Here is a 27872-nt window from a genome sequence, read left to right as displayed (position 1 = left end):
TTAATAGTAAAAGTGGTATAGGGCTATGAGCCTTGTCTAAAATTGGTTTTATCAAACACAATTTCGTCGGAAACCAAACATAGAGCAGTGATGCTCACTATATGTTGCGGGCGGCATGCCTCGTGTGCTGCGAAACTATTCTAATTAGGAAAATAACCTTTTAAAACTGCTTGTAGGCATACAAACATGCCAAACAAGCATACAAGGCTTAAATGCACTGTACTATCCTAGAAAACTAATACAATTATGGTATTTGCGTATTACAATGCAACATATAAGGCAATAAGGGCGTTTGTCAAGTTTTGTATCAATATTTTTGTTAAAAGTCTATCAAGAACTTTACTGCATTAGAGTGTGTTTAATGTATTGATTAAAACTACTTGCATTGCTTACTCAAGCCATATTCTGTTGGTAGTGATCACTTGCTATTTCGAATTTAATCATTAACTTTTTCTTTCTCTTTTTGCTGTGTCACTCAACTTTTTTAACCCGCACAATTTGCACTATGTTTAGTTAGGTGCAAATTTTTTAACTTATTTAGTCATCTTCTAATTATTTATAAATGTTTCGAATGTTCATGAAATCTGAAAAATCTATACGCCGCATAAAGCGACTAAATGGAATTTTAGATGAAGAAAGTCGCCACCTATTTCTATCCAGTAACAATCATGGTATGTATTTTTTGCAAATTCTAATGTGATTTAACTATCAAGATCCTATTTTTATATAGTTATTCATTTATTACTATTTTGCAGGTGGTTCAGTTTCAATAGGAGGTACAATAGTTCCTGTCAAAGTTCCGAAAAATCCAGAATTCGTCCCCTTTCACTATGGTACGCAAACAAACAAAACAAATCATTTTAAAATCATAATTTATTTAATAAAAGGTTCACACTAAACATGTGGTATAGTTGTATAGTTAAAAGTGAATATTATATATAAAATGCAATAATTAAAAAAATAGCTTTTCTGTTATTATTTCTGTTTGCCTTTCGATGGTTGAATGACACATATGCATTATACATTCAATGCATGACAAAAACAAAGGAAAAGATGAAAAAAAATGCGTGCACCAACAAAACAAAAATACTGGTGAATATTCCATAATTGAGATAGGAAATTTTGCACTCTTGGCTGGCAAGTGCCATTAACCTAAAATTGTTTGTTGTTGTCAGACCCACTGGACGACTCAATTTGTTTATCTGCTATAATTATGTTAAACACCACAACTACAAAAAGTGGACTAAACAATTACATGGCATAGGGAAAATCCTATGCCGTATGGCTGAATGCTCACGACTTTAAGGCCTATTATTGAAAAAATATTGTTTTGACCAACTAAACCCTTTTTTTGGCATCTTATAATTAAACGGGATTAGAGCTGCATTTTTGAGCACAACTTTGCTTGAAAACAACTTATCTATATGAGAGTGTGTGATTAAGAAAATCAGACATGTGCATCACCTGTTAGGCTTTTGCATCCATCAATTTATATGTTAATGTCACAAAAAAAATTGCCAGGTAAAAGTGCTGTATGGTAGACACCCGCCAACTGGTCAATTTTTATTAAATATCAATGCTGTGATCCAAAAAGTAGCTTTCCCTGAAGCAATGATCTCATAGTATTGTTCTAAAAGCAATTTGGTAAAGGGGCTACTGTATTTTTTGTTGAGTTTTTTTTTTATCTGTCATAGATTTATTATTTACTGAAGGTAGTTATTAGTTTATTCCATTTCATTTATGTTGAATTTATTGCAGTAAAAGAAAACAAAAATCTACCTCAGTCAGTAATTCGCCACCTACGGTGGATGGCACAAAAAGACTTGCTAGGACAAGATATTTTTCTCATTGGACCACCGGGTCCTTTAAGAAGAGTTCTTGCCATGCAGTATCTGGTAAATAGTTCATTATAGATTACACTCTTGTTGAAATTCATGTTAGGTTAGTGTTTATACTAAAATTATATATTACAGGAGTTGACAAGACGTGAAGCAGAGTATATTGCTTTGTCCAGAGATACAACAGAAAGCGATTTAAAGCAGAGAAGAGAAATTCAATCAGGAACTTCCTATTACATTGATCAAGTAAATAAAAACATTGTGATCAATTACTAGATAATATAATATTTAGCCACTTTTAAGTTTATGTTTTATGTAATCATAAAAACATGTTTCTTTTGAAAAAGGTTTTAATCTTTCAAATTTTACGTATTTCCTTATACCTAAATTTTTAAGATAACCACATAATATTTATTGCTTTGTAAGTTGTAGTATTTGTTGAAAATAATTAAAAGCCATCTTGTGTGTGTAAAGTTTTTATTTTAATGGGTAAGGGTTCAATTTTATGTCTAAAATGTGGCCATCTTAGATTTTTTTGTCACACTGCAACTTTTTTTCACATAACCTACCCAAGTGTAAACATATTTACAAAAAAATCTATATTTTTTACACATTTATTTACTTATGTGTACCAGGTTCAGTATTAAGTTAATGAAGATCAAATATATATATATGTATCTTCATTAACACCATTTTAAATGTATTGTTCCTAATTCATTTTTTTAATTGTAACTTGTACATTGTAAAGCGTATAGAGCTCAGTTTGTAGAGAAAATGTACCAGGATGGCTGTGGTCATGAGTTACAATTTCACCCAAGGCTAGCTTTACCTGTTAAGTTAGTAGCTGTATATGGAACCCAAAGTATTTAATCTCTAACAAAACACACTTGCCAAATTATAAATGGTTTCCGTAAACATATTACTATTTAGTGTGCCGTGAGGGCAGCAACAGAGGGAAGGGTGCTTGTGCTAGAGGGAGTCGAAAAAGCAGAGAGGAATGTTTTGCCTGCCCTGAACAACCTCCTTGAGAACAGGGAAATGCAACTTGATGATGGCAGATTTCTTATGCATCCCACAAGATATGACCAACTTCTTAAGGTGAATAAAAGCGAAAAAAGCTACTGGCTTACATTAAAAGCACCTGTGTATTAAATACATAACTTAAAGAGTGTTCCCAGAAAAATGTACATAAAGAATACAAATTACCCCTATTTTTTATTTTATCCTTTGGATATGGTTTTCAGACAAGGGTTTATTCTTTAAGTTTACATTTTATAGATTTGTAATAAAGGTTATGGAACTAGAATCCATTTAAGCCATCTGTGATTTCAGACTGCAGTATAAATGTAAGAGCGATTCACCACAATGTTATGCTTCATGTTTTTTCCAATGTAATTAGAATAAACATTTTTTTTTTTTTTTATATTACTCATAGTTTTTTTTTAACAAAAAAAGCATATATATTTTTTGTTTAGTTGTTTTCATAGATACTTTTGTGGGTTACTTTCTAATCCTCCCTAGGCATTTTTTGTGTGACCTGCAAACCAAGGTGAATTTAACCCTAAAGAAAATATGAAAAGACCCAATATGAAAACACCGGCGTATCCAGAAATCTAAAAATGGAGAAGGGAATTGCACCATTTTTCGTCTGACTTTAATGGTTAATTACGTGATAAAATACTGATGGTAACTACATCATAAATCTGCTTATAGGTTAAAAGTTTCCTCACAACAATTTTTTCAACCAAATCTCATAAGTGTTTTATATTGTTGTAGGTGGATTAATGCTTCAAACTAATACACCAATTTACATATGCTATACTTTCTACAGGACCACTCAAAGGAGACGTTGGACAAATGGCAGCTTGTTCGAGTCAGTGAAAACTTCAGAGTGTTTGCCCTTGGGTTGCCAGTTCCAAAGTATAGAGGCCACCCTTTGGATCCACCTCTCCGATCAAGATTCCAAGCAAAGGATATCTATCACATTTCCTTTAGTGTAAGAAAAGCACATAACAATATTTTATTTTATAGCATGTTTCCTGCTCACGTCACTTAAGAACGTCACTTGAGATTTATTAAAATATGGCATTCATATGCTCTAATTTAAGGTGGTCAAAATCCTGGCCAACAAGACGTTATTAATTCAATAATCTACATTGATAGAATAAAACAAAAAAATCTCATAAAAAAGTAGGCTTTTAAACGAATATTTAACCAAAATTAACATAAGGTTGACAGATAATGGCATTCATGTTGCCTACTTTATTTGTCCAGCAAACAGTATGCAAGAAATATTCTGGTTAAAAGGTTCTAAAAATGTTGACCAAATATTACTAATTTCTAGTTTTATGTACACAGCACTTGCTTTTGGTAAACCTGAACTTTATTTTAATGTGTGATTACAGGATCAACTTGAAGAAATGGTTGCGTTTGCCCCTTCTACAAGCACCAATCTTCTAGCCCAGCTTTTATCATGTGGAAGCACACTTAACACGCAAGACTCAGCTCAGCTAGGATTGCCAGACTTTCCTCTGGACAATTTATCAAGAGCAGCAGGCATTTTGGAAAAGGTGTTTTTTCTGAAAAAACACTTTTTTTTCTACATTAAGTTTCTTTGATCATATATCTTATAAGAAGACTATTTAATGTTTAGATCATAAGTGTCAGAGAAAAGTGTATGTCCATTTTAGTGAATTAAGAAAATATTTTGTATCCTAAAAATAATTTTGTATTGAAAGAAAACGTAAATGTTTGCCCACATGTTTATAATATGCATAACTCGCGTTCTAGTTGCACTTATATCTAACAAAAATATTCCTTTTGTAGGTTCCCAATTATCCTTTGTCAAGCTTAATGTCCCATCTGTATCCCTATCAACTGCTGCTAAACAAGGAAGGCCTACAAGCAGTACAAGACACATATAAAGTAAAATTGCCTTAATCGGGCTTTATGGGTTTTTTTAGTTCTACAATGAATAACGACATTGAAAAAAGTGGGTGTTAACTCTAGATTTAGTACCATATAATGATTTGGAAATAAAAACTATTTTTAAGAAAACTTACTAATTACCAAAATTGTTGAGACACATGTTTCTTTTGCTTTAAGTCATTGCCACAAGATAATTCTTTTTTTTTTCTATCTTCACATGTCTTTATCCTCTTTTTTATTTGCAGAAGTTTGTTTATAATTCAACTATTTTATTTTTACTTGCCAAAAACACTATCAGTAACACATACAATTATTTGATTTTTATTTCTTTGGCTGTAACATCTAAACCAGGGTGGTCCAACTTCTTTTCATCGCGGGCCAAAAACAAGGTTTATTTATCTTGCAGGCCAATGTTTTTAAATTGCGATTTTTAGGCTTATTGCTGGCAAATTATACATAGTCTATGGCATATATACTAACTTTATGGAATGTATACCTTTTGTTCAGTTACGGTAGTTATAAAATAATTTCAACACCAAAAAATTAAAAAAAAAAAATTGAGATGATATTGCCAGATTGAACCAAAGCTGACTATCAGTTCGCGGGCCCAAAAAGCTGAACTCGCGGGCCTGCAGTTGGACCACGTTGATCTAAACTAAATTAAAATTGTGCCCTCCAAAAATAGCAACGTTTGAATGATACAATTATTTGTACTGGGCAGCATGTTTGAAAGAAGGTCAGGGCTTTTTGTCTATAAAGATCACATAACAAATTTATACTAATAGTAATAGTTTACAACATGAGTTCTTAATCGGTAGGCCATGGCCGACTGTTGGACCACAGAGCATTTGGATGATTGTAAAGTTGGTGAAAATTTTAGTTTTATTCGTATAATTCTTCAATTCGTTTTACAGTACATCCTCAAGCTTCGCCTTAACAGTTGCGTTATGTGTACTGTGTAGGTTAATATAAAATATTCTTCCTTTTTCACATTTTGAAGTTATTCTTGATTTCTTGACAAATTTTACGTATGTAACAAATTTAAGCAAAACTTTAAGAAGTGAGCGACGGAATATTTTCACAACAAAATTGGGCAACGACCCAAAAAAGGTTAAGATCCCCTGGTATTCAAAGACCGATTCGAGTGGCAAAATAAACCTACCCGCAACATCCAATATCACTATTTAACGTCAATATAGCTTATACTTATTGTTAGAAAAATTGCTATCTTAAACTGTCTGTTTCTATCCCTTTTCTTTTTCGAAATCTGAGTATGATTTACCTATTGCATGCAGTTATAAGTGACAGTTTTTGTTTTTTGATCAAATTGCTTAACGACTCATAAAGAACGATTTAAAAGTCGCCCTTTCGGAGTGTTTTTTTGTATTACGGCAGCACTATGACTCTTCGCAGAAAGAAGGAATCTTTATTACTTTGCTTACGATGTTTCAATTGAATATAAGGCTATGTGTCGGTTCAAAGAATTGATCAATAGTTCAAATTATCGTTAACAGTCAACTTGTTTACTTGTGGGCTTGAGAATTTTCGATTAAAATGTTAGTTAGTGTTCAGTTCATGACTACATTCCATTTGCCCATCCATGTGTTCAAGTTAACAGGCTGATCCAACCCTGTTTTCTTTAGAATATTACATATTAATGTTATAACATTTTTTTCACGCAGACATTTGACGTTACGGAGCCAAGTGCGCAGCCCATTCTCTTCGTAGATGCCGTTAAATATGGCAAGGGGCAGGCAGTTGCTTCCTTATCCCTCAACAACCAAACTCATCCGGTCAAAGTAAGTGCTTAAAACTTTATTTTGCATAACTATTTTTTCTACTGACCGTATAGCATCTGTCGAAGTAATTACGGCTACAGTTGTTCTAAGTGGTTCGCAGAGCTAAATTGTTTACTGTTTTTGCATGTTTAAACATAATGATAGTTATAACAACAAAATTGAATAAATCCCCTTTATATGTAAAATTTTGCAATGCAGGTTGCCAGTGGCGATCACGTAAGTCGAACTGATGACCATTTTGTCGCCACCACCTACCACAGGCGTCTTATGGCTGACCTTTTGCTCACACACTCTGTTATGGACTTCTGCATTATTGGCGGAAAGGTAGTTTTACTGTCCGTTTTGTATATGTTTTATATGTACACCGAAAAGTCATCGCAGACGCACCGAATCATTCATGTTTTTAATTATTAGTATTTTTGCAAAATTATCAGAAGGTACCCCGTTACACATTTATTTGTTTTTTAATATGTCTAACGTAATGTTTAGCGCTGTGAAATTTAGATCGAACCGCCTGTTTTGTTACGCGCTGACTTTTCTTTCAAGTTGTAAAGTGTATAAATCATGTAATTTACACCTGCCGTGGATCACATCGTTTAAACCGATTAAACCTCGTTCTTTGAATTATTCTTAGGTGGGTTTACGTACCTAACGCTTTCAAGCAGATAAATCGCTATTTTCAATGGTAATTGAATGCATGTCATTGAATATCCTTTTTTAGGGATGTGGGAAAACAAGCCTGCTGCGCGAGTTCTCCAAGCTGCTCCATTACCGCACTGAGCCGATGATGATGTACCAAGACATGACGTCACGTGACATCCTTCAGCAGCGGTATACCTTACCTAACGGCGACACCGTGTGGCGACAATCACCGCTTGTTTTGGCGGCGCTGGAGGGCGGCCTTGCTGTGTTGGATGGTCTGAATCGAGTCAACCCCGGCACTTTGGCTGTTTTGCAAAGGTATTTTTTATATGCTGCGTGTATTTTAAACGTTTTTTACAAAAATAACATATCCTAGTGTATTTCTATAAAAAAATACATCTAAGTATTTGAGCGACACATACCTAGCATCCCAATACAAATTCCACTTTAACACAACATAAATTAAACAATTATCATATTTTTCTATGCATTGTGTTTGTATAAACTGTTTTTATTTGCCAGATTGGTCCACGACCGCGAAATAACGTTGCACGATGGGACTCGAATGCTTGGCCACGAAAAGTACGATGATATGAAGGAGAAACTCGGAAAAACCGACGTGGAAATGGCCGAAAGGTATCGTTTCGTTATTTTACGTTTTATTCTTGTAAACCTATAAGGCAAAAGGCACAAAAAATACGTAAAATTGTTGAAATGTCAACTGACAGCTATATAGTATATGGCATTTTTTAGTAAATCGGTCAAGGAGCTTTTGGGTAAACTAAGCAAACACACCCAGCTACTAAGTTTTATTTTCGCATTTTCCTAAAAAAATACCGGTTAAGAATTTATTTAAATTGCAGACTGGTGCAACGTATCCATCCATCTTTCCGCATAGTCGCCCTTGCCGAACCGCCCAAGCCGGGTTCTTCTGCTCAACAGTGGCTCACACCGGAACTTCTCACACTATTTCTTTACCACCACATGGCGCCACTGAGTGTTCAACATGAAACGGAAATCATCCAGTCATTGGTGGGTAATCAGACAAAGGACATTCTTTACCCCTTTTCAAAAAAGTACTTGAACTTCAAAACATATTGTTGTGTGTTTCTGTTATATTTCTCAACCCAAATTACATTGAGATTTTCATTTAGATACTTACCTGACGTGTGTCTTCCACCGTTGGGTATTGTCGTGTTTTTCCCCCCAGGTAACACTGTTTTTTTTTGGGGGGGGATGGGGGCAGATACCAAAAATACGTTGGTATTTATATTTGTACCTCCAGAGCGACACCACCTCCTCAGCGGAGATTGGTTGTCCGAGAAATGGGCCTTAAAATTACTAACATTTAAGCTATTCCCGGCTATTTCTTACTTTACTTTTACTTTCTTATAGTTAGTAAAAGAATCTCTTATTATAGGTTCCGTCTGTTAACTTGGCCGAGTTGAAAGGTCTACTTCAGCTGTGTCAGCGACTTCGCAGTAACAAGGACTCCAACGCCCAATCCCTCGCCGGTTCTTTGTCCACACGTCAACTAATACGAATCGCCAGAAGGTTGGCCGCCAGCAGTTCGTCGCAAGGTGGCGCTGATGCGGAACGCCTAAAGCTGGTGTCGGACGCCGTCCACAAAGCATGTCTGTCAAGGTCAGTTGAATATATTAGAATCTTATTATTTCCGAAAAACAAAAATTGTAAAAATTTATTTTACCCGAGTTGATTTATTTTAAACGTTTTTTGGCATAATTGATTTACAGAAGAACCGTTTAAGCAAGCATTAATGAAAAATCTGCGTTAATTTTTTTTTTAATTTTGCTTGTCGGGCACCAATCACCTGAAACTTATCACATACAAATAACAGACCTATACCTGATAATTAGGGCGATTATCGTTTGACTTGTCAAAAAAAATCAAAAGATTTAGGTCAAAATTTGTCAAAATAAACTAGTTTTTGCTTTAGATTTTTTAATTTTTTGGTCTAAAAATAATCGCCCCACAGATAATATTTTTATATATATCGAAGGTTTATCCCTCACTTGGCGCGCACCACTCTGTGTGATGCATTGGAGAAGAGTGGACTTCCCCCAAAACCCCTTCCGGTGAAAAACTTAACGTTACAGGACATCACGTGTGAGTAACGCTTGGTTTATTTCTTGAAATTCCTCGACGCGATAATGTGGCTTTTCATCTCATTTGTTATTCCTGCTGTTTGTTTAGGTAACCCATGTATTTAGGAACCATTTGCCACGTTTAGTTTATAACGTTCTTTTATTGTGATTAAAATTTTCAAACATATTTTTTTCATCAAAAACTGCTTTGCCAATTGCCTAAAATAAATAAATATCAAACTTTGTAGTCGACTGTAAAATACGTTTATTTTGTAACGTGAAAAAAAATCGTAAAAATATTCAACGATAGATTCGCGACACTTTGTCTAAAATTTGCCCCATATGTTCCATAAATATCCGTAGTGGCAGTATTTCGTTTTTTCTGGTGTAAGTTAAGGAAAATGATTGAATTGTTTCCGTGGTCAACGATACTCAGTACTCACCTTACACTTATAGGCAAATATAACCCTTCGTTACTAACACTCAACTATATATCTATATATACCATTGCTCTTATTTGTTCCAAATGTTTCACAATAACGAAACTGAAGCGATGTTTTCACTTGGTGATATGTTAAGGAAAAGCTGTCATTCATTTTAAGTTCTTAAATTTTCTGATTTATTCATACAAAAAGTGATAAGAATCTGAGTCGGAACCGAAATAGTCAGTAACTTAAGCAAACAAAATCTTGGATGTACATTGTACAATGTGCATTGTGCATTGTACATATCATAAAAAAATACAGTATTAAGAGCCACATAAAACCGGGCGAACAGCCGCTGGTTGTCCACTCCCGATTTGCAAGGACCACATATCGACGGTAACATAAACCATCCTTAACATTTTTCAGGTCGAGTTGACAATGGCTTACTGCGCATCGGCGACCAAGCTGCTCCCGTCTACGGTTCCGAAAAGGAAACGGAAGTGACGTCATCGACAGCCAAGGTGCCCCACACTTTGTTCTACGACAATGCTCAACACTTGGTGGTGATGCGCGACATGTTACAGGATTATTTGCTCGGTGAACATATCCTTCTTGTCGGGAATCAGGTGAATTGAATTAGCTGTTAATGTTTTATCTTGGATTTTTGTTTTTTTGCGACCTGGAGGATATCAGTAATATATACTTTTTAGCCTTGAAGCAAGTAAACAAATGGCCTGAAGTTATGGTTTAAACGTTTTTTTTTGTAAGGGATTTGCTTTTCTCGATTGGGCAAACGCGTTACCCATTCATGACGGCGTATTGTATATTAATTGTTTGTTATTTATTAATTGTTTGTTATTGTATTGTTATTCAGTCACATTTGCCAAATTTGTGCTATTTTTTATTTTTAGGGAGTCGGCAAAAACAAGATTGTCGACCGCTTTCTTCATCTTCTCAACAAGCCACGAGAATATCTTCAACTTCACAGGTTTGCATTTGCTTATACTAAAATTTGATCATTTTCATTGAAATCAGAAGACTATACTTTGTACGAGCAATTTCTATCTTGTTAAAAACAATGAAGCTAATGCTTGAATGTTTTTAATTATTGCAATATTATCTTTAACTTATTAAATGAACCGACTAAGTCGAACATACTTTTGTTTTATACCCGAAATGGCATTGTACTAAAGAACCATTTACTTACATTTGGATGCTCGCACATACACAATAAGGCGAGTGCAAATATTGATTTAATGTGCTTTTTGTACATTTTTTAGATTTTCTTAATATTGGTGGTACGCGAACACAACTTCAGAATGGGACGCGAACAGACAAAAGGGCTTTACCACTTTAAAAATAGGATTATCTAACTCAGACAATCAAGTGTGGCCTGTGTTTGTTGTTCCACTCTCATTTAGCTAGAAATTTCGCAAATTTTTTAATCAAAGAAACGCCATCAAACCTCTCAGCTCACGGCAGTAATAACAAGACCTATATTCCTCTGCAGAGACACGACCGTTCAAAGTCTCACGGTGCAACCAACGGTACGCGACGGTATCATCGTATACGAGGACTCAGCTCTTGTGCGTGCCGTCCGACTCGGTCACGCTCTGGTGGTCGACGAGGCCGACAAGGCTCCGACTCACGTGACTTGCGTCCTGAAGGCGCTCCTGGAAAGCGGCAGGGCGACGCTGGCCGACGGACGCAAGATTGTCACCGGTGAGTGCTTTGCCTTTCGCCCTTGAAATAAATGCGTTACACGAAGTAGTTTGTTTCTATTAATTTTGCTCGACCAAATATTATTCTGTAGCATACCCTACGAGCCAATTATTTCCACGTTTTATATTCTGTAATATACCCTCCGTACTGGCCAAATTATTTTTTCGTTTCCATTATTTTGTAATGTACCCTCCCTACTAGCCAACTATTTTCACGTTTCTATCATTTTGTAATATACCCTGCCTACTAGCCAATTTTTTCACATTTTTGTTATTCTGTAATATACCATCCCATCCGAACTAACCAATTATTTTCACGTTTTTATCATTTTGTAATATATCCTCTCTACTAACCAATTATTTTACGTTTTTATTATTCTGTAATATATCATCCCTATTTGCCAATTATTTTCACATTTCCTGCCAGAAATAATAGAAATAAGGTATATTAAAAAAATGGCGCTAGTGCAATACAAGTCAAATGTACGCTCTTAACTTTTGGTTCGTCAGATCCCGCAGAGATGCACAACCTTTCTTCTTCTGTGAACAAGGAGGAAATTATCCTCATGCACCCTGAGTTCCGGATGTTCGTTCTCGCCAACCGACCCGGCTTTCCGTTCCTTGGCAACGACTTCTTCGGATCAATGGGTGGCTTGTTGCAAATAGTTTTTTACATAGATCCGTGATACCAGGACCAAGTCATTCGTTATGCGAAACAAAGTTATTTAAATCCAGGCAATTGAAAAACAAGGCTTGGTAATTTTATTTATTTGGAATTTTCCTATTAGCAGTATGTGTCTACTACTGCCTACAGTGTTACAATATTGTTAAGGTGTGTAAAATCGCTTGTTGATTTAGTCAATTTTAAGGCAAAAAAACTCGGCGCAGAACACTGTTATACTACAGAAATTAATTTAGTTTTATTTTCGCTAAAAACGCTACCTTTTTACCTACGCAGGTGACGTGTTCAGTTGCCACGCCGTGGACAACCCCAGCATCAGTTCCGAGCTCGACATGTTACGTCAGTATGGAGAAAAGGTTCCCGAGGCATCACTTCGCAAGCTGGTGGCAGCGTTCGGGGAACTTCGCGACCTGGCCGACCGCGGTCTTATTTCCTACCCCTATTCCACACGGGAGGTCGTCAACATCGTCAAACATCTTCAGGTGGGAGGCGGTTAACAGAATAATTTTGTGAATTGGCGTTTTGTTGGCACATTTTGTCCGTCTGTAAGGCGAAAGCCTTGGTATGCTCACGGGATACCACCATTTTTTGCCAAACTCTCGAGTTGCACCCTTATTTATTTCTATAAGATTTAGAAATAACTGTTAGATTTGAATTTTTTTTCATGTTTTGAGAAAAATAAAAAATATGTCTATCTTGTAACCCATGAAACCCTCATTTTAATAATCCTGTGTCGCGTCCATTTGTCTAGATCTATAGACCAAATGTTGCCACCTAACTTTGTAATGTCCAAGAGATGCCTAGTAAACTTTGCGTAACGGCCTTTGTGTTATAATGAGCAAAAATTCCTTGAAATTGACTTACCTGCATTCGTGTGCTTTCGTATCCAGCAATTTCCCAAAGAGGGCCTCGCCAGCGTCGTGCAGAACGTGTTTGACTTCGACGCTTACAGCAAGGAAACGCGCGAGCAGATATCGTCGGTGATGCACAAGCACGGAATCCCTGTCGGGGCGAAGGCGCATAACATCAAGCTCGCAAAACCGTAAAAATGCCCACGTAGTCCGTATTTTTTCGTGGTTCCTTTTTCGCTTTTTGTTGATTATCATGTCCGTCTGCAGACTGACAGCTAGCTTGGGGTTCGGGTTGCCGCAGATCACTATTTTATTGTGTTTTTTTTATCTTCGTCGTAAATTGTATTTCATTACTAAACCTCTACCAGCAAACACGTGTTTTATTTTGTGTAAAGTGTTCCGTTGAGTTGTTTCAGGCCTGAATTTCGCACCATTAATCGCTTACAACCAATTTCTATGCAATAAAACGACGACACTTAATAACTGTGTTGTGATTTGTATGCAAGTTCAGGTCTGCCACACTAACAACGAAAACACTTAAACGCAATCGATGTATCGCAAACAAAAGCTTTGTAGAGCATTGCAATCCGTCATTAAAAAATATTAGTAAAAAATGTTCGCTAATCTGAAAACGTTTTTAGTTTAAAAAATCCCAGGAAAAAGTTTAAACAAATATTAACTATTCTGAAAAACAATTTCGTATAAAATTATACGCAATATATAAGTTAAAAACTGGAGTTATTTTTATTTATAGCGAACTCTATATAGGTTAACTAAATGTTTTCCTAATATTTTAAAGGTGTGTGGTTTGGTTTTCCTGTTTACAGTTCCCAGCATTTTTCTGACGGATTATTTTGGCAAATTGGTTAACAAAAGTTATTTACGTTAACTGCAGAATTGCGTTGGACGTACCGAAACTTTCCGGATACTGGAACGTGCTCAATAAATCGAAGGAGACCGGTCAAATCACTAGACACAACATTCAAGTTAAGGTCGGTGGAATGTTGCGGTTGTTTCAAACAAATATCCTTTAAAACAGCAAAAAATAAAGCGACAAGTTGTTTATGGATTTGTTTGCATTGAAATATTTTACCTGGATTTAATTTACATTCGAGTTGTCCTTAAGATTTAACGCCCATGACGCCCTGGGAATTATTTAAATTCGTCACCAACTGAGTTATCTGATAGAGTTCGAATGTATTTTAGCTGGAAATATTATACATAAAGTGACAAACCACATAAAAATCCCTGAGAAAGGGTTATAGGAAATATTAAAAGTGTACTGCTATGTTATTGGGTAATAGAATCTAATATATATTTGGTACTGGCACAATTGGGCAGAGGTGCTAAACGCTGGACGCTATGCATATAAGGCATTTAAAACAATAGTTTAAACTGGATACAAAAACACCAGAGCAATACAAAAAAGTCGAAGAAAATTTACGCCAACATAAAACCTATAGCGAATTACATAGTTTTACCATGTTGTGTAAAATTTGGTTTGATATACGAGTGATTGCCGAGTAAATGTCGTTGTCAGTGTTTCTAACTTCTCGACGCAGGGCCCGGTGTATCTGAACGTGCAGCAATACGAGATCGAACGAACCGAGGACAGAGGCTTGGACTTTACGGAACAGAGCGCTCACTGGAGCCTGCCGCAGTTTTTCCAAACCAACATCGTCACCGACGTGGCCACAGCAACACGTGAGTAATTGGACTTGTCATGCAGCTATTTACTGTTGGACTAAACGACATGACTTACTATAAAACGTTTAACTGTTACTAGTCACACCCTCGCTAGTTCAAAATAAACTATCGCCTTAAATATTTTGTAAAATAGAAACATTGGAAGCATGGCATATTTATCTATTAATTAAATTTGTAAGTTCCATTGTAGCACTTTATTTTATGCAAGTCTTTGGAGTATAGATTCCATATTAAAAAATCAGTATTTCAGACTCCAACAGGGACGTCACTTATGTATCGGTGGTCAACTCAGCCGCGCTGTTTGCCGCCACTAAGGGGAACGACCAGATACGATTCGTCGATCTCTATGACGTACTTCCTAACGTCGGTTCCATGGTGCAATCGAGCTTGAAAATAGCTCCAATGGGAAATCCCCTTGCCGGCCAAGTGGCACTGTTTGAGGAGAAGGTGTGTGTGAGTGTGTGTTTGTGTTCATACACAGTTGCACAAATATAATAATAATAAAATCCAAGCAAAACCACAAAGGTTGTAAAAAAGATCCAAAAAAACTTTATTTAACAAAAGCAGAATACTATAGTTACGCAAAAAGCATCGTCAGTTCTGCTAATATTCTACAAACACAACGAAACACCAAAATTATATATAAATAAAACTATTCAAAAGTTTAAAAAGCCAAAAACAGAATTACAATACAGTTCAGTCGAGGTGTAAACCAATACTGACGTTTAAATTTGCAAAATAAAATCACAATGCCTGAAGCAAAACACCGTTGGACAAGAAAACGCAAAGAAATTCTGAGGTCGTGCAAAAAGTAGGTCAAGTAAAAGAGATAAAAACGTAAGGTACAATGATTATTTAATAGTGGGTGTTATAATATGCTGAATATTGATGGTAGCTCCTATTTTATTTAACCAGATAGCCTCATGAAAGTCCAGCTGGACCATTTCGGGTTGTGCAACAAATGTTACTTGTAACACTCGTGAATTGGGGGTTTACACGAGTGTTACAATGTACTTTGAACTTTAGAATAGTTTTATTTATATATAATTTTGTTGTTTCGTTGTGTTTGTAGAATATTAGCATAACTGACGATGCTTTTTGCGTAACTATAGTATTCTGCTTTTGTTAAATAAAGTTGTTTTGGATCTTTTTTACAACCTTTGTGGTTTTGCTTGGATCTTACGATATGGAGAAGAGATCAACAACTAGCAATGTTGGAGCAGGCTTAGATCCCAAAATTAACAAAAATAATAATAATATTATTATTATTTCATCAATATAACAATAATATGTCGACAGTTTGCATGTGACCATTCTGCTGTAAATAAAATATAATCTGTTATGTAGCACCGTAAATATATATCTGCTTATAAGCAGAGTTACCATCTGCCAAGACCCAAAAACCACGCTTCTCTGTCATGACGCTGTAGTTTGCCACTTGTAATTCTTCATTGCACGGTTTTACGTGATGCTTTTGGTGATTTTCAGGTTTAAAAAAATCTAACTGCGATAGTTTTAAACAATACCTTATATTGAGCTTTCTTATTCTTGGCATTCAGTTAAGTAGGTCCTTTAAAGAAAAAATTTGCAAGAAACAAATAGGTTGGTTCAAATTTTATTTGGCATTACGAATTATTTAATTATTATATTTATCTAGGAAAACGCTAAACTATACTTTGTAATACCAACCGCATGTTTAAGAAATCTACAATAATAACATAAACATACAAACTACACTGTTTGGCTGGGCACTAATTTGTTGGTAATGTGTACTTTACGAGATTTTTCTAAACGAAGAAAAGTACGATTACTATAAACGACAAACTAAGCACACAACCCAATATAAGAACGTTTCTTAGATTCAAATTTTGAAGTATTTTCTAAGTCACTGTCCTCAAATATAGGCACAAACTTTATAAAGAAACAAGGAAACCCAGCTTAAAGGCTTGTACAAGTAAATGTGTTTTTAATGAATAAACAAGTTGAGCTTTAGACTTTTTACCAGGTTTCATTAAAGCACCAACTATATTCACTTCATTTACCACGGAAGTCAAATATAATTAAAAAAAACAACATGCCAGAAATATAATTGTTTATACCCTATCCAGTTTAAATACCCTATCCAGTTTGGCCCATTTAAATTTCGAAGGTACTTAAATGCATATTTTGAGGGAAAGCTTACAAAAATTATACCTACTTCAGAGCAAATTCCTTCTTCTGGTGGACCCAGGAACGGGAGCAGTGAGGCGCCTCCACATCCCGGACATGGAGGGGGAAGCAACGAGAGGAGGGAGTATGTTCCGGAAATCTCAATCAGCTGGCGGGAATGAGGGATCAAACGTCTTCCGGATGTGCACAGAACTGGCGGAGGACTTTTGTTCACTGGTCTTGTACGAGAGGGAAGGGTGAGTTGGCCGTTTTTGTATTGACCTGTCGCTTTTATGGCAATGCTGTATAAATGTTCCAATTTTGGTTGTACCAACTCCCAGAATATTCCACGAGTTGGAAAACTATAGTTCTTTAATACAGAATATATCAAAACAAAAGTGGATTATAGCAGACTGTTTCTCTTTTATCATAAAGCTATTCTAGAAAATATATAATATGTATTTATTGGAATAAGCACAACTCTGTAAATTTCTGCTAGTGGTTGTTCACATTTTTAAAAGTCACATTTATCGTTCTGTTTCCCATGGTTTGGCCTTTAAAAAGAGGAATGATAAACGAATTGGTGAAATACAGTATTATTTCTGTATCGCTCAACGAATTAAAGTTTTGTTTTATAATCATCAATTTTTCGGGATTTTTGATACTTTTGCAAATTTTGCTATAATGCGTGAAAATATAAGCAAATGATTCTTCTAAATCATTATTTGTTGCGAATTAAAAAACATCACATAAAACCAGGAAGCAATACAAATTTAAAAAAAGTCTTCTAATAAAATTAGCGTCATTGGACCGCAGAAGCTGTTTATTGTTTTTAATAATACTGGGACACAAAACAAACTAATACACTGATCGACGTGCTTGAACTAAAATATTCACTGGGAACATCAAATTCCAGGTCGATTTCTTCTGGTAATGTCAGTAAATAGATCAACAGTAACATAATGCACAAGTATGTAAAAGTGAGTATATCAAGCGTGCCAGTTACTACCTTACAGTCGGGTGTTAAATGTACAAGTAATGTTTAATAAATTGCAGCACGATTCATAATAAACTGTGGTAAATCATTTTGCATAAACAGATGAAACATTGATTACTTTGCATACGTCAAGTATGATGCACAGTAACGCACTACTAGCCTTTTGTCAGTCTTTGAAGAGCATTAGCGATTGTATTCAAATTTTGAAGACAATTTATAGTGCTTTCTTGTTTTATAAGCATTTATATTTTGATTTTACCACTAGTCATCCCTTAAAACAGTGCTTTTCAACTGGGTGTACCATAGTTATTTAAGGGTATACCACTTTGATGGGGTGTACAAAATACAGGGGTGTACCAGATAATGCATGACAATAGGCCGATGATTAGCTATTTCTGATAGCATTTGCGTTTACTTTGCCCCTCTCACTTACCATTGCGAGGTAATATTCCTATTATCTTATATTATCGTGCGACCAGTTTGACCTGTAGTAACCTGTTGCTTTGACGTAACTTTGTGGCTATTTAACATAAACGATATAAACGACGTTAAAGTAAGCATCCGCAGTTTTTGCTGTACACGTTAAAGGTTTGCCAGCACAAAATAGTAACTTAATAATATCTGAATGTTTGTGACACACTAGTTAGACAAAATATGGTTGCTACAATGCCCTGAAGCAATTTCAAAAGCCTGCAACTGAATGTTTTGTGGTGCGGGTCAAAATCCAAAGTACACCGCGGGCCACATATTTTGGTTTCGCAGGCCGCATTTTGAGGAGTAACTTGGGCTACTTACCCAGTGAACTTATTGAGTTACGATCATATTTGGTTCAAAAGGCAGAGTTTAAACAGTTTAAAAACTATACTGAATTTTGGATATCACTTCTCACCTTTCCTAAATACGTAAATCTCAGTATAAAAGCGATTTCCATCCTTGCTCGCATACCCACGACATACCTTTGCAAACTAAGATTTTCTGCTTTTTGAAATTAAAACCAAAAAAGAAATTCTATCAAGGATGTTGATACGCGTATGAGAGGAGCACTCGAAGCAAGGCTACTGCCTCGGTTCACACAACTGAATGAAAAAATTCAACAGCAACGCTCGCATTAAATGACTGATGAAATATTGTATTTGTATAAAGATATGCTAGAGATTTCCTATACTTGCAGCTCTGCTTATCCTTTTTCCGATTTAGTACTACTACAGATTTGGTATATTGCGTGGACTGGGATCTATAAGCTTTGAGTAAACGTAAAAAGGGTGTACCATTCCCAAAAGGTTGACGAGCACTGCTTTAAAAGACCTATTTGCATACATTTATACACATTCCACCAAAATATTCAAAATATCATAACAGGTGAATTCCTCAAAATGTTGAGTTTAAATGCTAGTGTCTGATTTTTAAATCAACCCTAATGCTAGTGTCTGATTTTTAAATTGTTATTTGCTTCGTATATTGATTTATTTTAAGGTATTTAGGTATTTATTTAGTTTGCCGCTGCAAGGCAAGTCCAACGCGTTATTCTTTTAATATTGTTTTGTGGCAGACAAAAAATATTTCACGTTAACGTTGCCGAGGGCGAAGTTAGGGGAATCACCTCCCCTGTAAAGATTGTGGATCTCCACATTCTTGCTCACGACAAGTGGCTTGTGACCGAGGCTGACTCCTACCGGTTTGTTATGTTGATAAAACCTTTTTTTGTTATTTGACTTTATTTTAATGATTGTAACGTTAGGTCTCAAATATTTGTAGTAATATTATATTATATAGTTATTTTAAGTTGTAATATGTACGTAAATTTATCAAGTTATTATGTGTTAACTTTCAGAAAGTACTTAATCGACACACGCTCGGACGAAGATGTTATGCCCAGCCAGTTCAAACAAATCAACGAGGAAGGAGTGGATATGGGATTTGGATCGTACTCGAGTAATTAAAATATTTTATCTCATCCGTTCTCAATGAGTTTACAAGCATTGACTTTTTTATGACTAATCTTACACTTCATGTCTAACAAGTTATTTCTGGCACAATATGATTACATGGATTATTGCATTTCTCGTCAAAAAATTGCAGTGTTGTAGTTTAATAAACAGCATCCCTCAAAGTATACTACTACCTTATGCAAACTGTTTTGCTTTGCATTTCCTCGAAGGCACAGGTACCCCAGAAAAACTTCTCAGTGCAGCTACCGCTTCGCTGCCCACCAATGAACTGACGTCATCCCTTGGCCAGTCAATCGATTCCCCCAATCGCGTGTTTGCGGACGAGAACAATTACGCGCGGTGCGTCGTCGGATTCCCCGAGTTGTCGGTTCGTTGTTTTTTATATTCATCATGCCTTTGGTTTTCTTGATAAACGCTAAGTAAGGCGACAGTCGTAAAATAAGTTGGTCATTCTGCGAAAAAGTCGTCCGCATATACATGGTACCATTGGATATATGAAAGATGTATATCTCACCCCAATTTAAAAGTTTTAATGTTCAACCAAGTTTAAAAAGATTAATGACATTTTCTGTGCTGCTAGTACATTATAACGCACAAATAATGCTGTGCGCTGTACCAACACTATATATGTGCGCTGTACCAACACTATATAGCTGTGCGCTGTACCAACACTATACAAATCCCAACTCATAAAAAACAGATAAAAAAATCAAGAGTTTCTCAGGACAGTTCGTGGCATATTTGTGTTTTCTATAAGGCCAAAATATTTAGCAGTATACAATATAACAACTACAATTCAATGTTACAAAGTAAACAGCTAAGCGTTATCAGAATTTCTCCCTTGCACTACATATGACCGTTCAATGGGGATGCCGTTTAATTCGACGTATCCTTTTTCTGTTTTCCATAACTTAATATTATTATTTTACTTCCTTGGTAATACTGCAATTCTATCTTTCAGTCGGCTAATGAGGTGTACGCTCTTCCACGCACGAAGCTGCCAACGGCTGGAATATTGGACAGTGCGAGAACTTACTATCGGGGTTTGTCCAAGGCCATCCCGCCCAAACCAATCAGCCGTGTTCTTTCCAAGGTTAATCAGGTCATCCGCGTTGTGCCGATGAGTTCTGTCCCGGAGAAGGCATTCGAAGAAGGTTTAAATTTCGGCTGATTTAACTTAAGATAGATTCTTCTAGATTTACACTTGCGAAACTTTAAAGGTGTGTGATGTAAATCGTCGGCACTGTACTGTTCTAATCTTGTTAATTTAAAGATTCCTATTTAAAATTTTAATGTTTTCACAGGTGCGAGGCCTGGAACGAGTGACTACTGTTTGGAAGTTGTAGATCTCAGTCACCACAAACTGCGCTTTATTCCTCTACCGCCGTAAGTGTCTTATAAACGATTAAATTACACAAATTTGCTTACTATACGTTTATTTCTGATTGCTTCACTGTTAGACAAATCATAATAATATCGTATTTAAACCTTTATTGTTTAGGTATATAATTATGTACGAGTACAAGAATTAGATATAATGTTAAAAATCACTACCGCCACAGACAGTCGATGCCTTACTAAAATGGGTTTGCCGAGTAAACAATCACTAGATATTTTATTCGAAAAACTTTTTTTGGTTTCCAATAACCCTTGCCTGTAGCTGCTATAGCTGTGTAGTAAATCGCCAGTCTTTTGTATAGCATATAACACCATTCTGATACTTTCTATGATCAATTATGCTTTTTGTGTCTACGTCTTACAGACCTGTATCCACCTCCCCATACGTGTCGTGGCAGAGCAGTGTTTCCGAGAGCGGCTACCAGCTAGCTGTTGGAAACAACGACAACCTGGTCACTGTAGACTCGGCTGGGTAGGTTTATGTCGTGGATCTGAATGTTACCCAGCAGGACTGCGGAGTCGGTTTAAAAATAACTCGAGGTCGGTTCCAAATCTACGTACTTATAGGGGGTCATATAGAAAATTTGGTACGCATGCGCGGGTCAGGTAGTCTTAAATATTCTTCGATCCCCGAGTCCCGAATCCGACTCCATCAAAATCAACCGACTCCGTCTAGTCTCTAATCCGACTCCGACTCCGCGTTCCTGTTACTAACATATTACAAAGTCATTTCTTATTTAAACACGAAGCTGTGTTGTGTTGCAGTTTGCAGTTCACTGTTCAATTCTTTTAAGTAATGATTTTGTACAGTGTACACAAAAAAAATTGAAGTTCGTTTGTGTTTCGCAGTTATGTGCGCGAATGGGAAACCGGGTTAATCAATCTTCAACGATCTCTCGATGAATGGAGGTCAATGATCGGATCAGGGGACGAACGTGACCATTTGCAGGTTTACAATTTTGTTTGTAGCTATAAGAGTATAAAAGATTGTCTTATAGTTAGAAATAAATACTTTAAAGACCAAGAGCATAAAATTTATCATTTGTAAAATTAAAACAAATTTCTTTATTGTGTGACTGCTATACACATCGCCCTGATGAGAATTTACTGCACTATAGGTTATTGAAAGGTCGATACATTTATTAAAAAATATTTGCCGGAGGATGTTTTACAATTGATAAAATGCCTGCAACAGTTTATTCATCAAAATTAATTTATGCGATTTGGTACCAATTTTTTAACCTTTGCTATTTTCAAAATAGGCAAAGTAAAAATATATATGGCCAATATCCATCAAACCGTAAACCACATTTTCTAGATTAACACCGAGAAAATTAGTGGAAAAGATGTTCTCGCACCCAAGCATGGCAAAATAGACCCCAACAACAACCCGCACGTCGGGGGAAACACCTGGGCAGGTGGGACCGGAGGCCGAGACACAGCTGGGCTCGGTGGCAAGGGTGGACCCTACAGACTAGACGCCGGTCATGACGTCACACAAGTAATTGTGCATTCATCGTATGTGCAGTGAATGTTGTTGAATATGTGCGTTGAATGTTCTTAAATATGTGCGGTGAATGTTCTTCATTTCCATGTTGTGTATAGAGTAGCACGTAGTATAAGATTTTGGTTTAGTGGATAATAATTCTTCTGCGTGCCATATATAACACAGGGCGGTGTTTTGTTAAGGTTCCAGATTGGGAAAAGGAAGCTGTTCCTGAACATGTCAAAAAGGCAGCCAGGGAAATGGGCAAAAAGGCATTTAAGGAAAGGTAATTTACCCTAATAATTGTATATTTCTTAAGTAATCTGTGTAGTACGGAATCCAACCTGACAAAGCATCTAAACATCTATAATGCGCCAATTAACCTGACTATGTTAATTACCAGGTTGCAGGAGATTCGCATGAGTGAATACGACGCCGAGATGTACGAACGCTTCAGTGGCAGCGTGAGGAAGCAGGTCAAGGCCATGAGAATTATTCTCGACTCCTTGCAGGTTCGAAACTATTTTTGTCAATAAACCACCTAATTTTATGTATCAAAAGAACGTATAACAAAAAAAAACACATACTGAGATTAGTCTTTCCGTATGTATCAAAATTCTATTATTTTTTTTCAAAAGAGGTTTATAACTATGTTTGAAAAACCTTTACTTTAAATAACCGGAATTGACTAAGATCGTTCCGCCCAGTGCATTTGTTAACTTTTCGATACCAAATGGACGCATTAGCGAAGTAGGCACAAGAAGCATCAGCACAACTCCTGCATATTATAAGGCATCTACAGTACAAATAGGAAATCATTAAAACGTGATATGAAATTTTTAAGCTAAAAACCTTTCATTTTTTTTTTTTTTTAATCTGAGTTAGGTTTCTACTTTATCCGAGACATAGTGCAAAGTGTGGGTTTACTGTGAAAGCCAAGCTTGGTGTATAGGACCTGCATACCACAATATTTACAAGTGTTCGTCTGTGCGCAGGCAAAAAGCAAGGAACGGCAGTGGTTAAAGCATCAGCAAACTGGCGAGCTTGACGACATGAAGCTTATCGAAGGACTTACCGGCGAGAAGAACGTTTACAAAAGGAGGGCCGAGCAGGAACCGGAAGTGGGTTTTCTCGTGCTTTTAAGTATTTTCGCGAAGATGCTAGCGTGAAACTTATTGCTTTTATTCCAGCCTGGAACGCCGCAACAGAAACCGAAGAGGATCCGCATCTGCGTTGATGTGAGTGGAAGCATGTACAGGTGAGAAGGAATTTTAGCCGCGTGTTATAAAAGGTTTTTATTTTTAGTGATCATTTTTCATATATATTGTTGTCGGTTAACCCATTGTTGGACAAATAGTGCTCACTGCTCAGTTTGTGCATTTCTAAAAAGCTAAGTTCTCTATATTAGTGTTTAATGGTGCGTCGCACTGAATCCAGGTTCAATGGACTTGACCAGCGTTTGGAGCGAACAGTCGAATCGGCTTGTATGGTAATGGAAGCTTTTGAGGGTTACAAGGAAAAGTTTAAGGTAATTTTGAAAGCTTAATTATAATCAATTCAAAAATTTCAGAAGTTTGTAGATGTTTGTAATACAGTAATGAACACGACTCATAAACAAAATCCTAAAATTGAACGGAGACGTGTTTAAGATAAATTTATTTTTTAGCACTGTCTTCCATACAGTAAACTTTGCGCAACACGTAAATAGTGATATTTGTTTTCATATTGATTGTGTACAAAGTCACTTGTACACTGCTGTGCTATTTATTCCAGTACGAGATCTGGGGGCACTCCGGTGACGGCTACGACATTCAGCTTGTGTCATATGACAAACCTCCTGCCAATGACAAAGAGCGTCTCGAGGTCCTCAAGACCATGCACGCGCATGCGCAGTTCTGCATGAGCGGCGATCACACACTCGAAGCCACGCGATTTGCCGTCAAGGTACCGAGCGAGCTGATTACTACTAATAAATATAAACTTTCTTCACTATGACAAAACAATTTTTTGAAACAAAAGGTTTTGTTTGGTTCGAACTTTTATTGTGTTCGACATTGTATACCCGACACAGTTAAAATGCTCTAGTACAGGGGTCGGCAACCTTTTTTACACTGCGGACCGGTTTAAAACTGAAATTTTGTCGCGGACCGGCCTTAAAAGCAACAAATGTTGAGTAAAGGAACAACTTTTTTCAATGTCCTAATTAAAATGCATGCGTTTTTTCTAAAATTTCCTATCTGAACATCAACATTGTTTATAAACATTGTTTGCATGATTTGATTCTATTGCACTTTGAGGTGAGCACGCTTGAAACATCAAAAAAACATTATATATGGCCCGTTTTTCGATATATTGTACGTACGAGGAGTTACATTTTTATCAAAATATCATCTGGAAACCTGCTACGGACCGGTAATATACTCCTCGCGGACCGGCGATTGCCGACAACTGCTCTAGTAACAAATGTTTTTTTCACTCTCTGCAGGAGATCAAGAAGGAAGAGGCTGATGAATATTTCGTGGTGATGCTGAGTGATGCTAATTTAGAAAGGTTAGGTTACACTTTTATACACAACCTCAACATAAGTACATTTAAATTAAACAAATAGTAGGGTATAACATAGTGATTATGATGTGTAGTAAAGGGCGACATGTTCAACCCAACTAAGCACCAGTGATCGTTGTACTTATAGATATGGTATAAGACCTCACGTTTTGACGGAGACGTTGACGTCCGACGAAGAAGTCAACGCTTTTGTCATTTTTATCGGCTCCATCGGCGACCAAGCAGAAAGGTAAATTAAGTGTAAATAGTTTTTTGTTCCATCATAGTGTGTTTACAAATAAACGCATAATGAAATAATTTTTGCTGTTTTGTCGTAGTTTGGACATCATATTTGACCTTTTTTTTTAATTTAGCATTTTTTACGCTACAGGTTAAAGAAACAACTGCCATCCGGTCGTTCTTTTGTTTGCCTTGATGCGAAGAACATACCACAAATCATGCAGCAAATCTTCACATCCTCACTTTTTAAATAAACGTGGTGAAACTTGGATGCCGGTGCAAAATCTCTTTAGATTTTACTTGTTTTATTTCAATTTACTTGAAAGTCGCTTAAATATATACCTATGCAAATACATTTAATAATAATTTGCAATTATGAAATTACTGGATAAAATATATAAACAAGAATATAAACTCACCCTTTGCACTTTTTAATTAAATTATTGTTCTTTATTAATTTATTTACCGATTTCATTAAGTAGAATTTAAATTCTGTTATGTGTTCTGCATTGGTAAGAACGATATTTTAAACATAATAAGACAATGAAGGTAATTATTATCAAAACTATAGCGTATTAAATAGTGTTCTGTTACTCCTATTGTTTATAAGAAACGTTTATTTAGGTTTCGATATCCTAGTTACCATCTAATCTTAGTCTTCCAAAACTACCGTTTATCTAATTTTTGATTTTGCTTATAATTAACTAAAAAACTTGCATGTTTATTAATATAATGATAGGCACTCTATGTAATTACGTATTTTTGACCTTTTTGTCATTTAAAATCAACAGCAACGTATCATGGGATTCCTAGTTTCGGTAAGAATATAATACTTGCCAAGTTTCGCACAAACGTGTTATTATACAATGTTAGTCGCTTTTTCATCTGGTGCCACTTCAAATCCGGCATTTTGCGCTTCGCGCGAATGTGAAATACTTTAATATGTTGTCATGACATCGTAAGTAAATGGTCTTCTCCAATTTTAATTGTAACAAATTAAAAGCACAATAATGATGCGCTTGACGCAAACTTTTGTGGTTTGTGTGTCTGAAAACGTGGCGGCGCGAAATATTTGGGTAACATGCAGGTTATTTCACTCGAAGTTAAGTTTTTCGTTACGTAGGTCCAATAATTGCGTAATTCATCTACTCTATATGTTCAATGAGCTAATTGTTTTGTATGTTTACGTGCGGCGTACCCATCAACCTTCCATGGGGCACTGGTTAACAAGTGCTGGCCTATACGTATGACGATTTATCATTATAAATAATAAATGGCCGTATTTGTCAAAGGCCGTATTCGTTTTTGCTACTATAACCTGATGAAGCACGGTTGTGTGAAAGCTTTTTGAGAATTAATACAAATTGTCTTTATATAGTGCCACATGATTACATTCAATATATTTAATGTCCCAATATTTTAGTGGGCCAGCGCTTCGTGCCTCACGTTATTAGCGCGCACGTTCAACGAGCACACTATACTTCTTGAGGTTGCTTGTTTTTTTACGTAGACTTCTCATTCCCAGTCTGAACAATTTCCTATCCCCCACTCCCATCAGCGTCATTATGCGGCCCTTAAAAAAATAATGCGACAAAACGACTTTTACGATAGATTGTGACGTCATATGTCGTGCAATGATGAAAATAAACTCAGACTAAATTGCAAGAACATTGGTCCTTTTTTCATTTTGTTACAGCTTTTCCGAGAAACAATTAAAATTTTGTCCCACGTCAAAGTAAGTTTATAAGATTGTTGTTTTTTGGTGTAAGCAGAGGTCGGCAAACTGTGGACCGCGGCCCATATGTAAGGTTTTTATCATTCTACAGTGGGCTGCGAGCTATATATTTTTTTAGTTTTGTGATGTAAAATTGTGGGCTGCGTGATATCCGTATTATCGCTGTACTGTATTTTAAACGTTGGTGAGGCTAACATTTTTTGTGGGGCACAGGTCTGTTTGACTAACGCCAGTAGAATTAACAAATTAAATAGTTACACTATCAATAGTATTTTTACTAACATCTTCGTTTACTTAAGTGCCTTCACGATCTAAACGAGGCGGCTTAAGTCAAACAAAAATACCTTCTACAATTTACATCCTCTATTTGCACATAATAACTGCTATTTGGAAGTAAATCAAAACATCACATCACTTATATTGCGTCCCATCTGTTATTAACTTGTTGAAATTTACTACGAGTTTGTTACTACTAGTTTCGTTGGTGTGTTTAGTGTGAATGTTTTTTAGATTTTTGCATGATGATGGATCTACGAATAGGCCTAGAATGCAAAATGGCACCCGGGTGGTACATATTTAGGTTTTTGGTGTTTTTAATGTTCAGCTTTTGTCTTTGTTCAAGTGACAACACTTCTTCATATAAAAGTAAGTCGTTTGCTAACGTTTACTTTTGTAAC

General features: G+C 36.1%; 1 protein-coding gene across 1 annotated transcript; it reads left to right on the top strand.

Moving 5' to 3' along the window:
- Positions 1–523: 523 nt before the first annotated feature.
- LOC146168412 (von Willebrand factor A domain-containing protein 8-like) lies at positions 524–27051 on the top strand. Its single transcript, XM_083384991.1, has 42 exons — positions 524–671; positions 756–833; positions 1759–1895; positions 1974–2084; positions 2769–2936; positions 3670–3834; positions 4244–4408; positions 4665–4763; positions 6449–6565; positions 6764–6889; positions 7287–7525; positions 7730–7843; positions 8071–8239; positions 8628–8851; positions 9228–9334; positions 10164–10363; positions 10649–10725; positions 11248–11459; positions 11969–12106; positions 12417–12622; positions 13031–13182; positions 13887–13983; positions 14554–14695; positions 14949–15145; positions 16901–17103; positions 19393–19518; positions 19675–19775; positions 20002–20159; positions 20754–20946; positions 21097–21178; positions 21555–21662; positions 22040–22139; positions 22509–22691; positions 22880–22962; positions 23080–23188; positions 23672–23797; positions 23867–23934; positions 24114–24204; positions 24450–24620; positions 25162–25226; positions 25369–25470; positions 25612–27051. The coding sequence occupies exons 1-42, from the start codon at positions 563–565 to the stop codon at positions 25712–25714; spliced, it is 5721 nt and encodes a 1906-aa protein (XP_083241117.1). The 5' UTR covers positions 524–562; the 3' UTR covers positions 25715–27051.
- The last annotated feature ends 821 nt before the right edge of the window (positions 27052–27872 follow it).

This window comes from Ascidiella aspersa, chromosome 1 (assembly GCF_963924565.1).
Source record: "Ascidiella aspersa chromosome 1, kaAscAspe10.2, whole genome shotgun sequence".
In the NCBI taxonomy this organism is placed as follows: domain Eukaryota; kingdom Metazoa; phylum Chordata; class Ascidiacea; order Phlebobranchia; family Ascidiidae; genus Ascidiella; species Ascidiella aspersa.
This window is presented reverse-complemented; position numbering and strand designations above follow the sequence as displayed.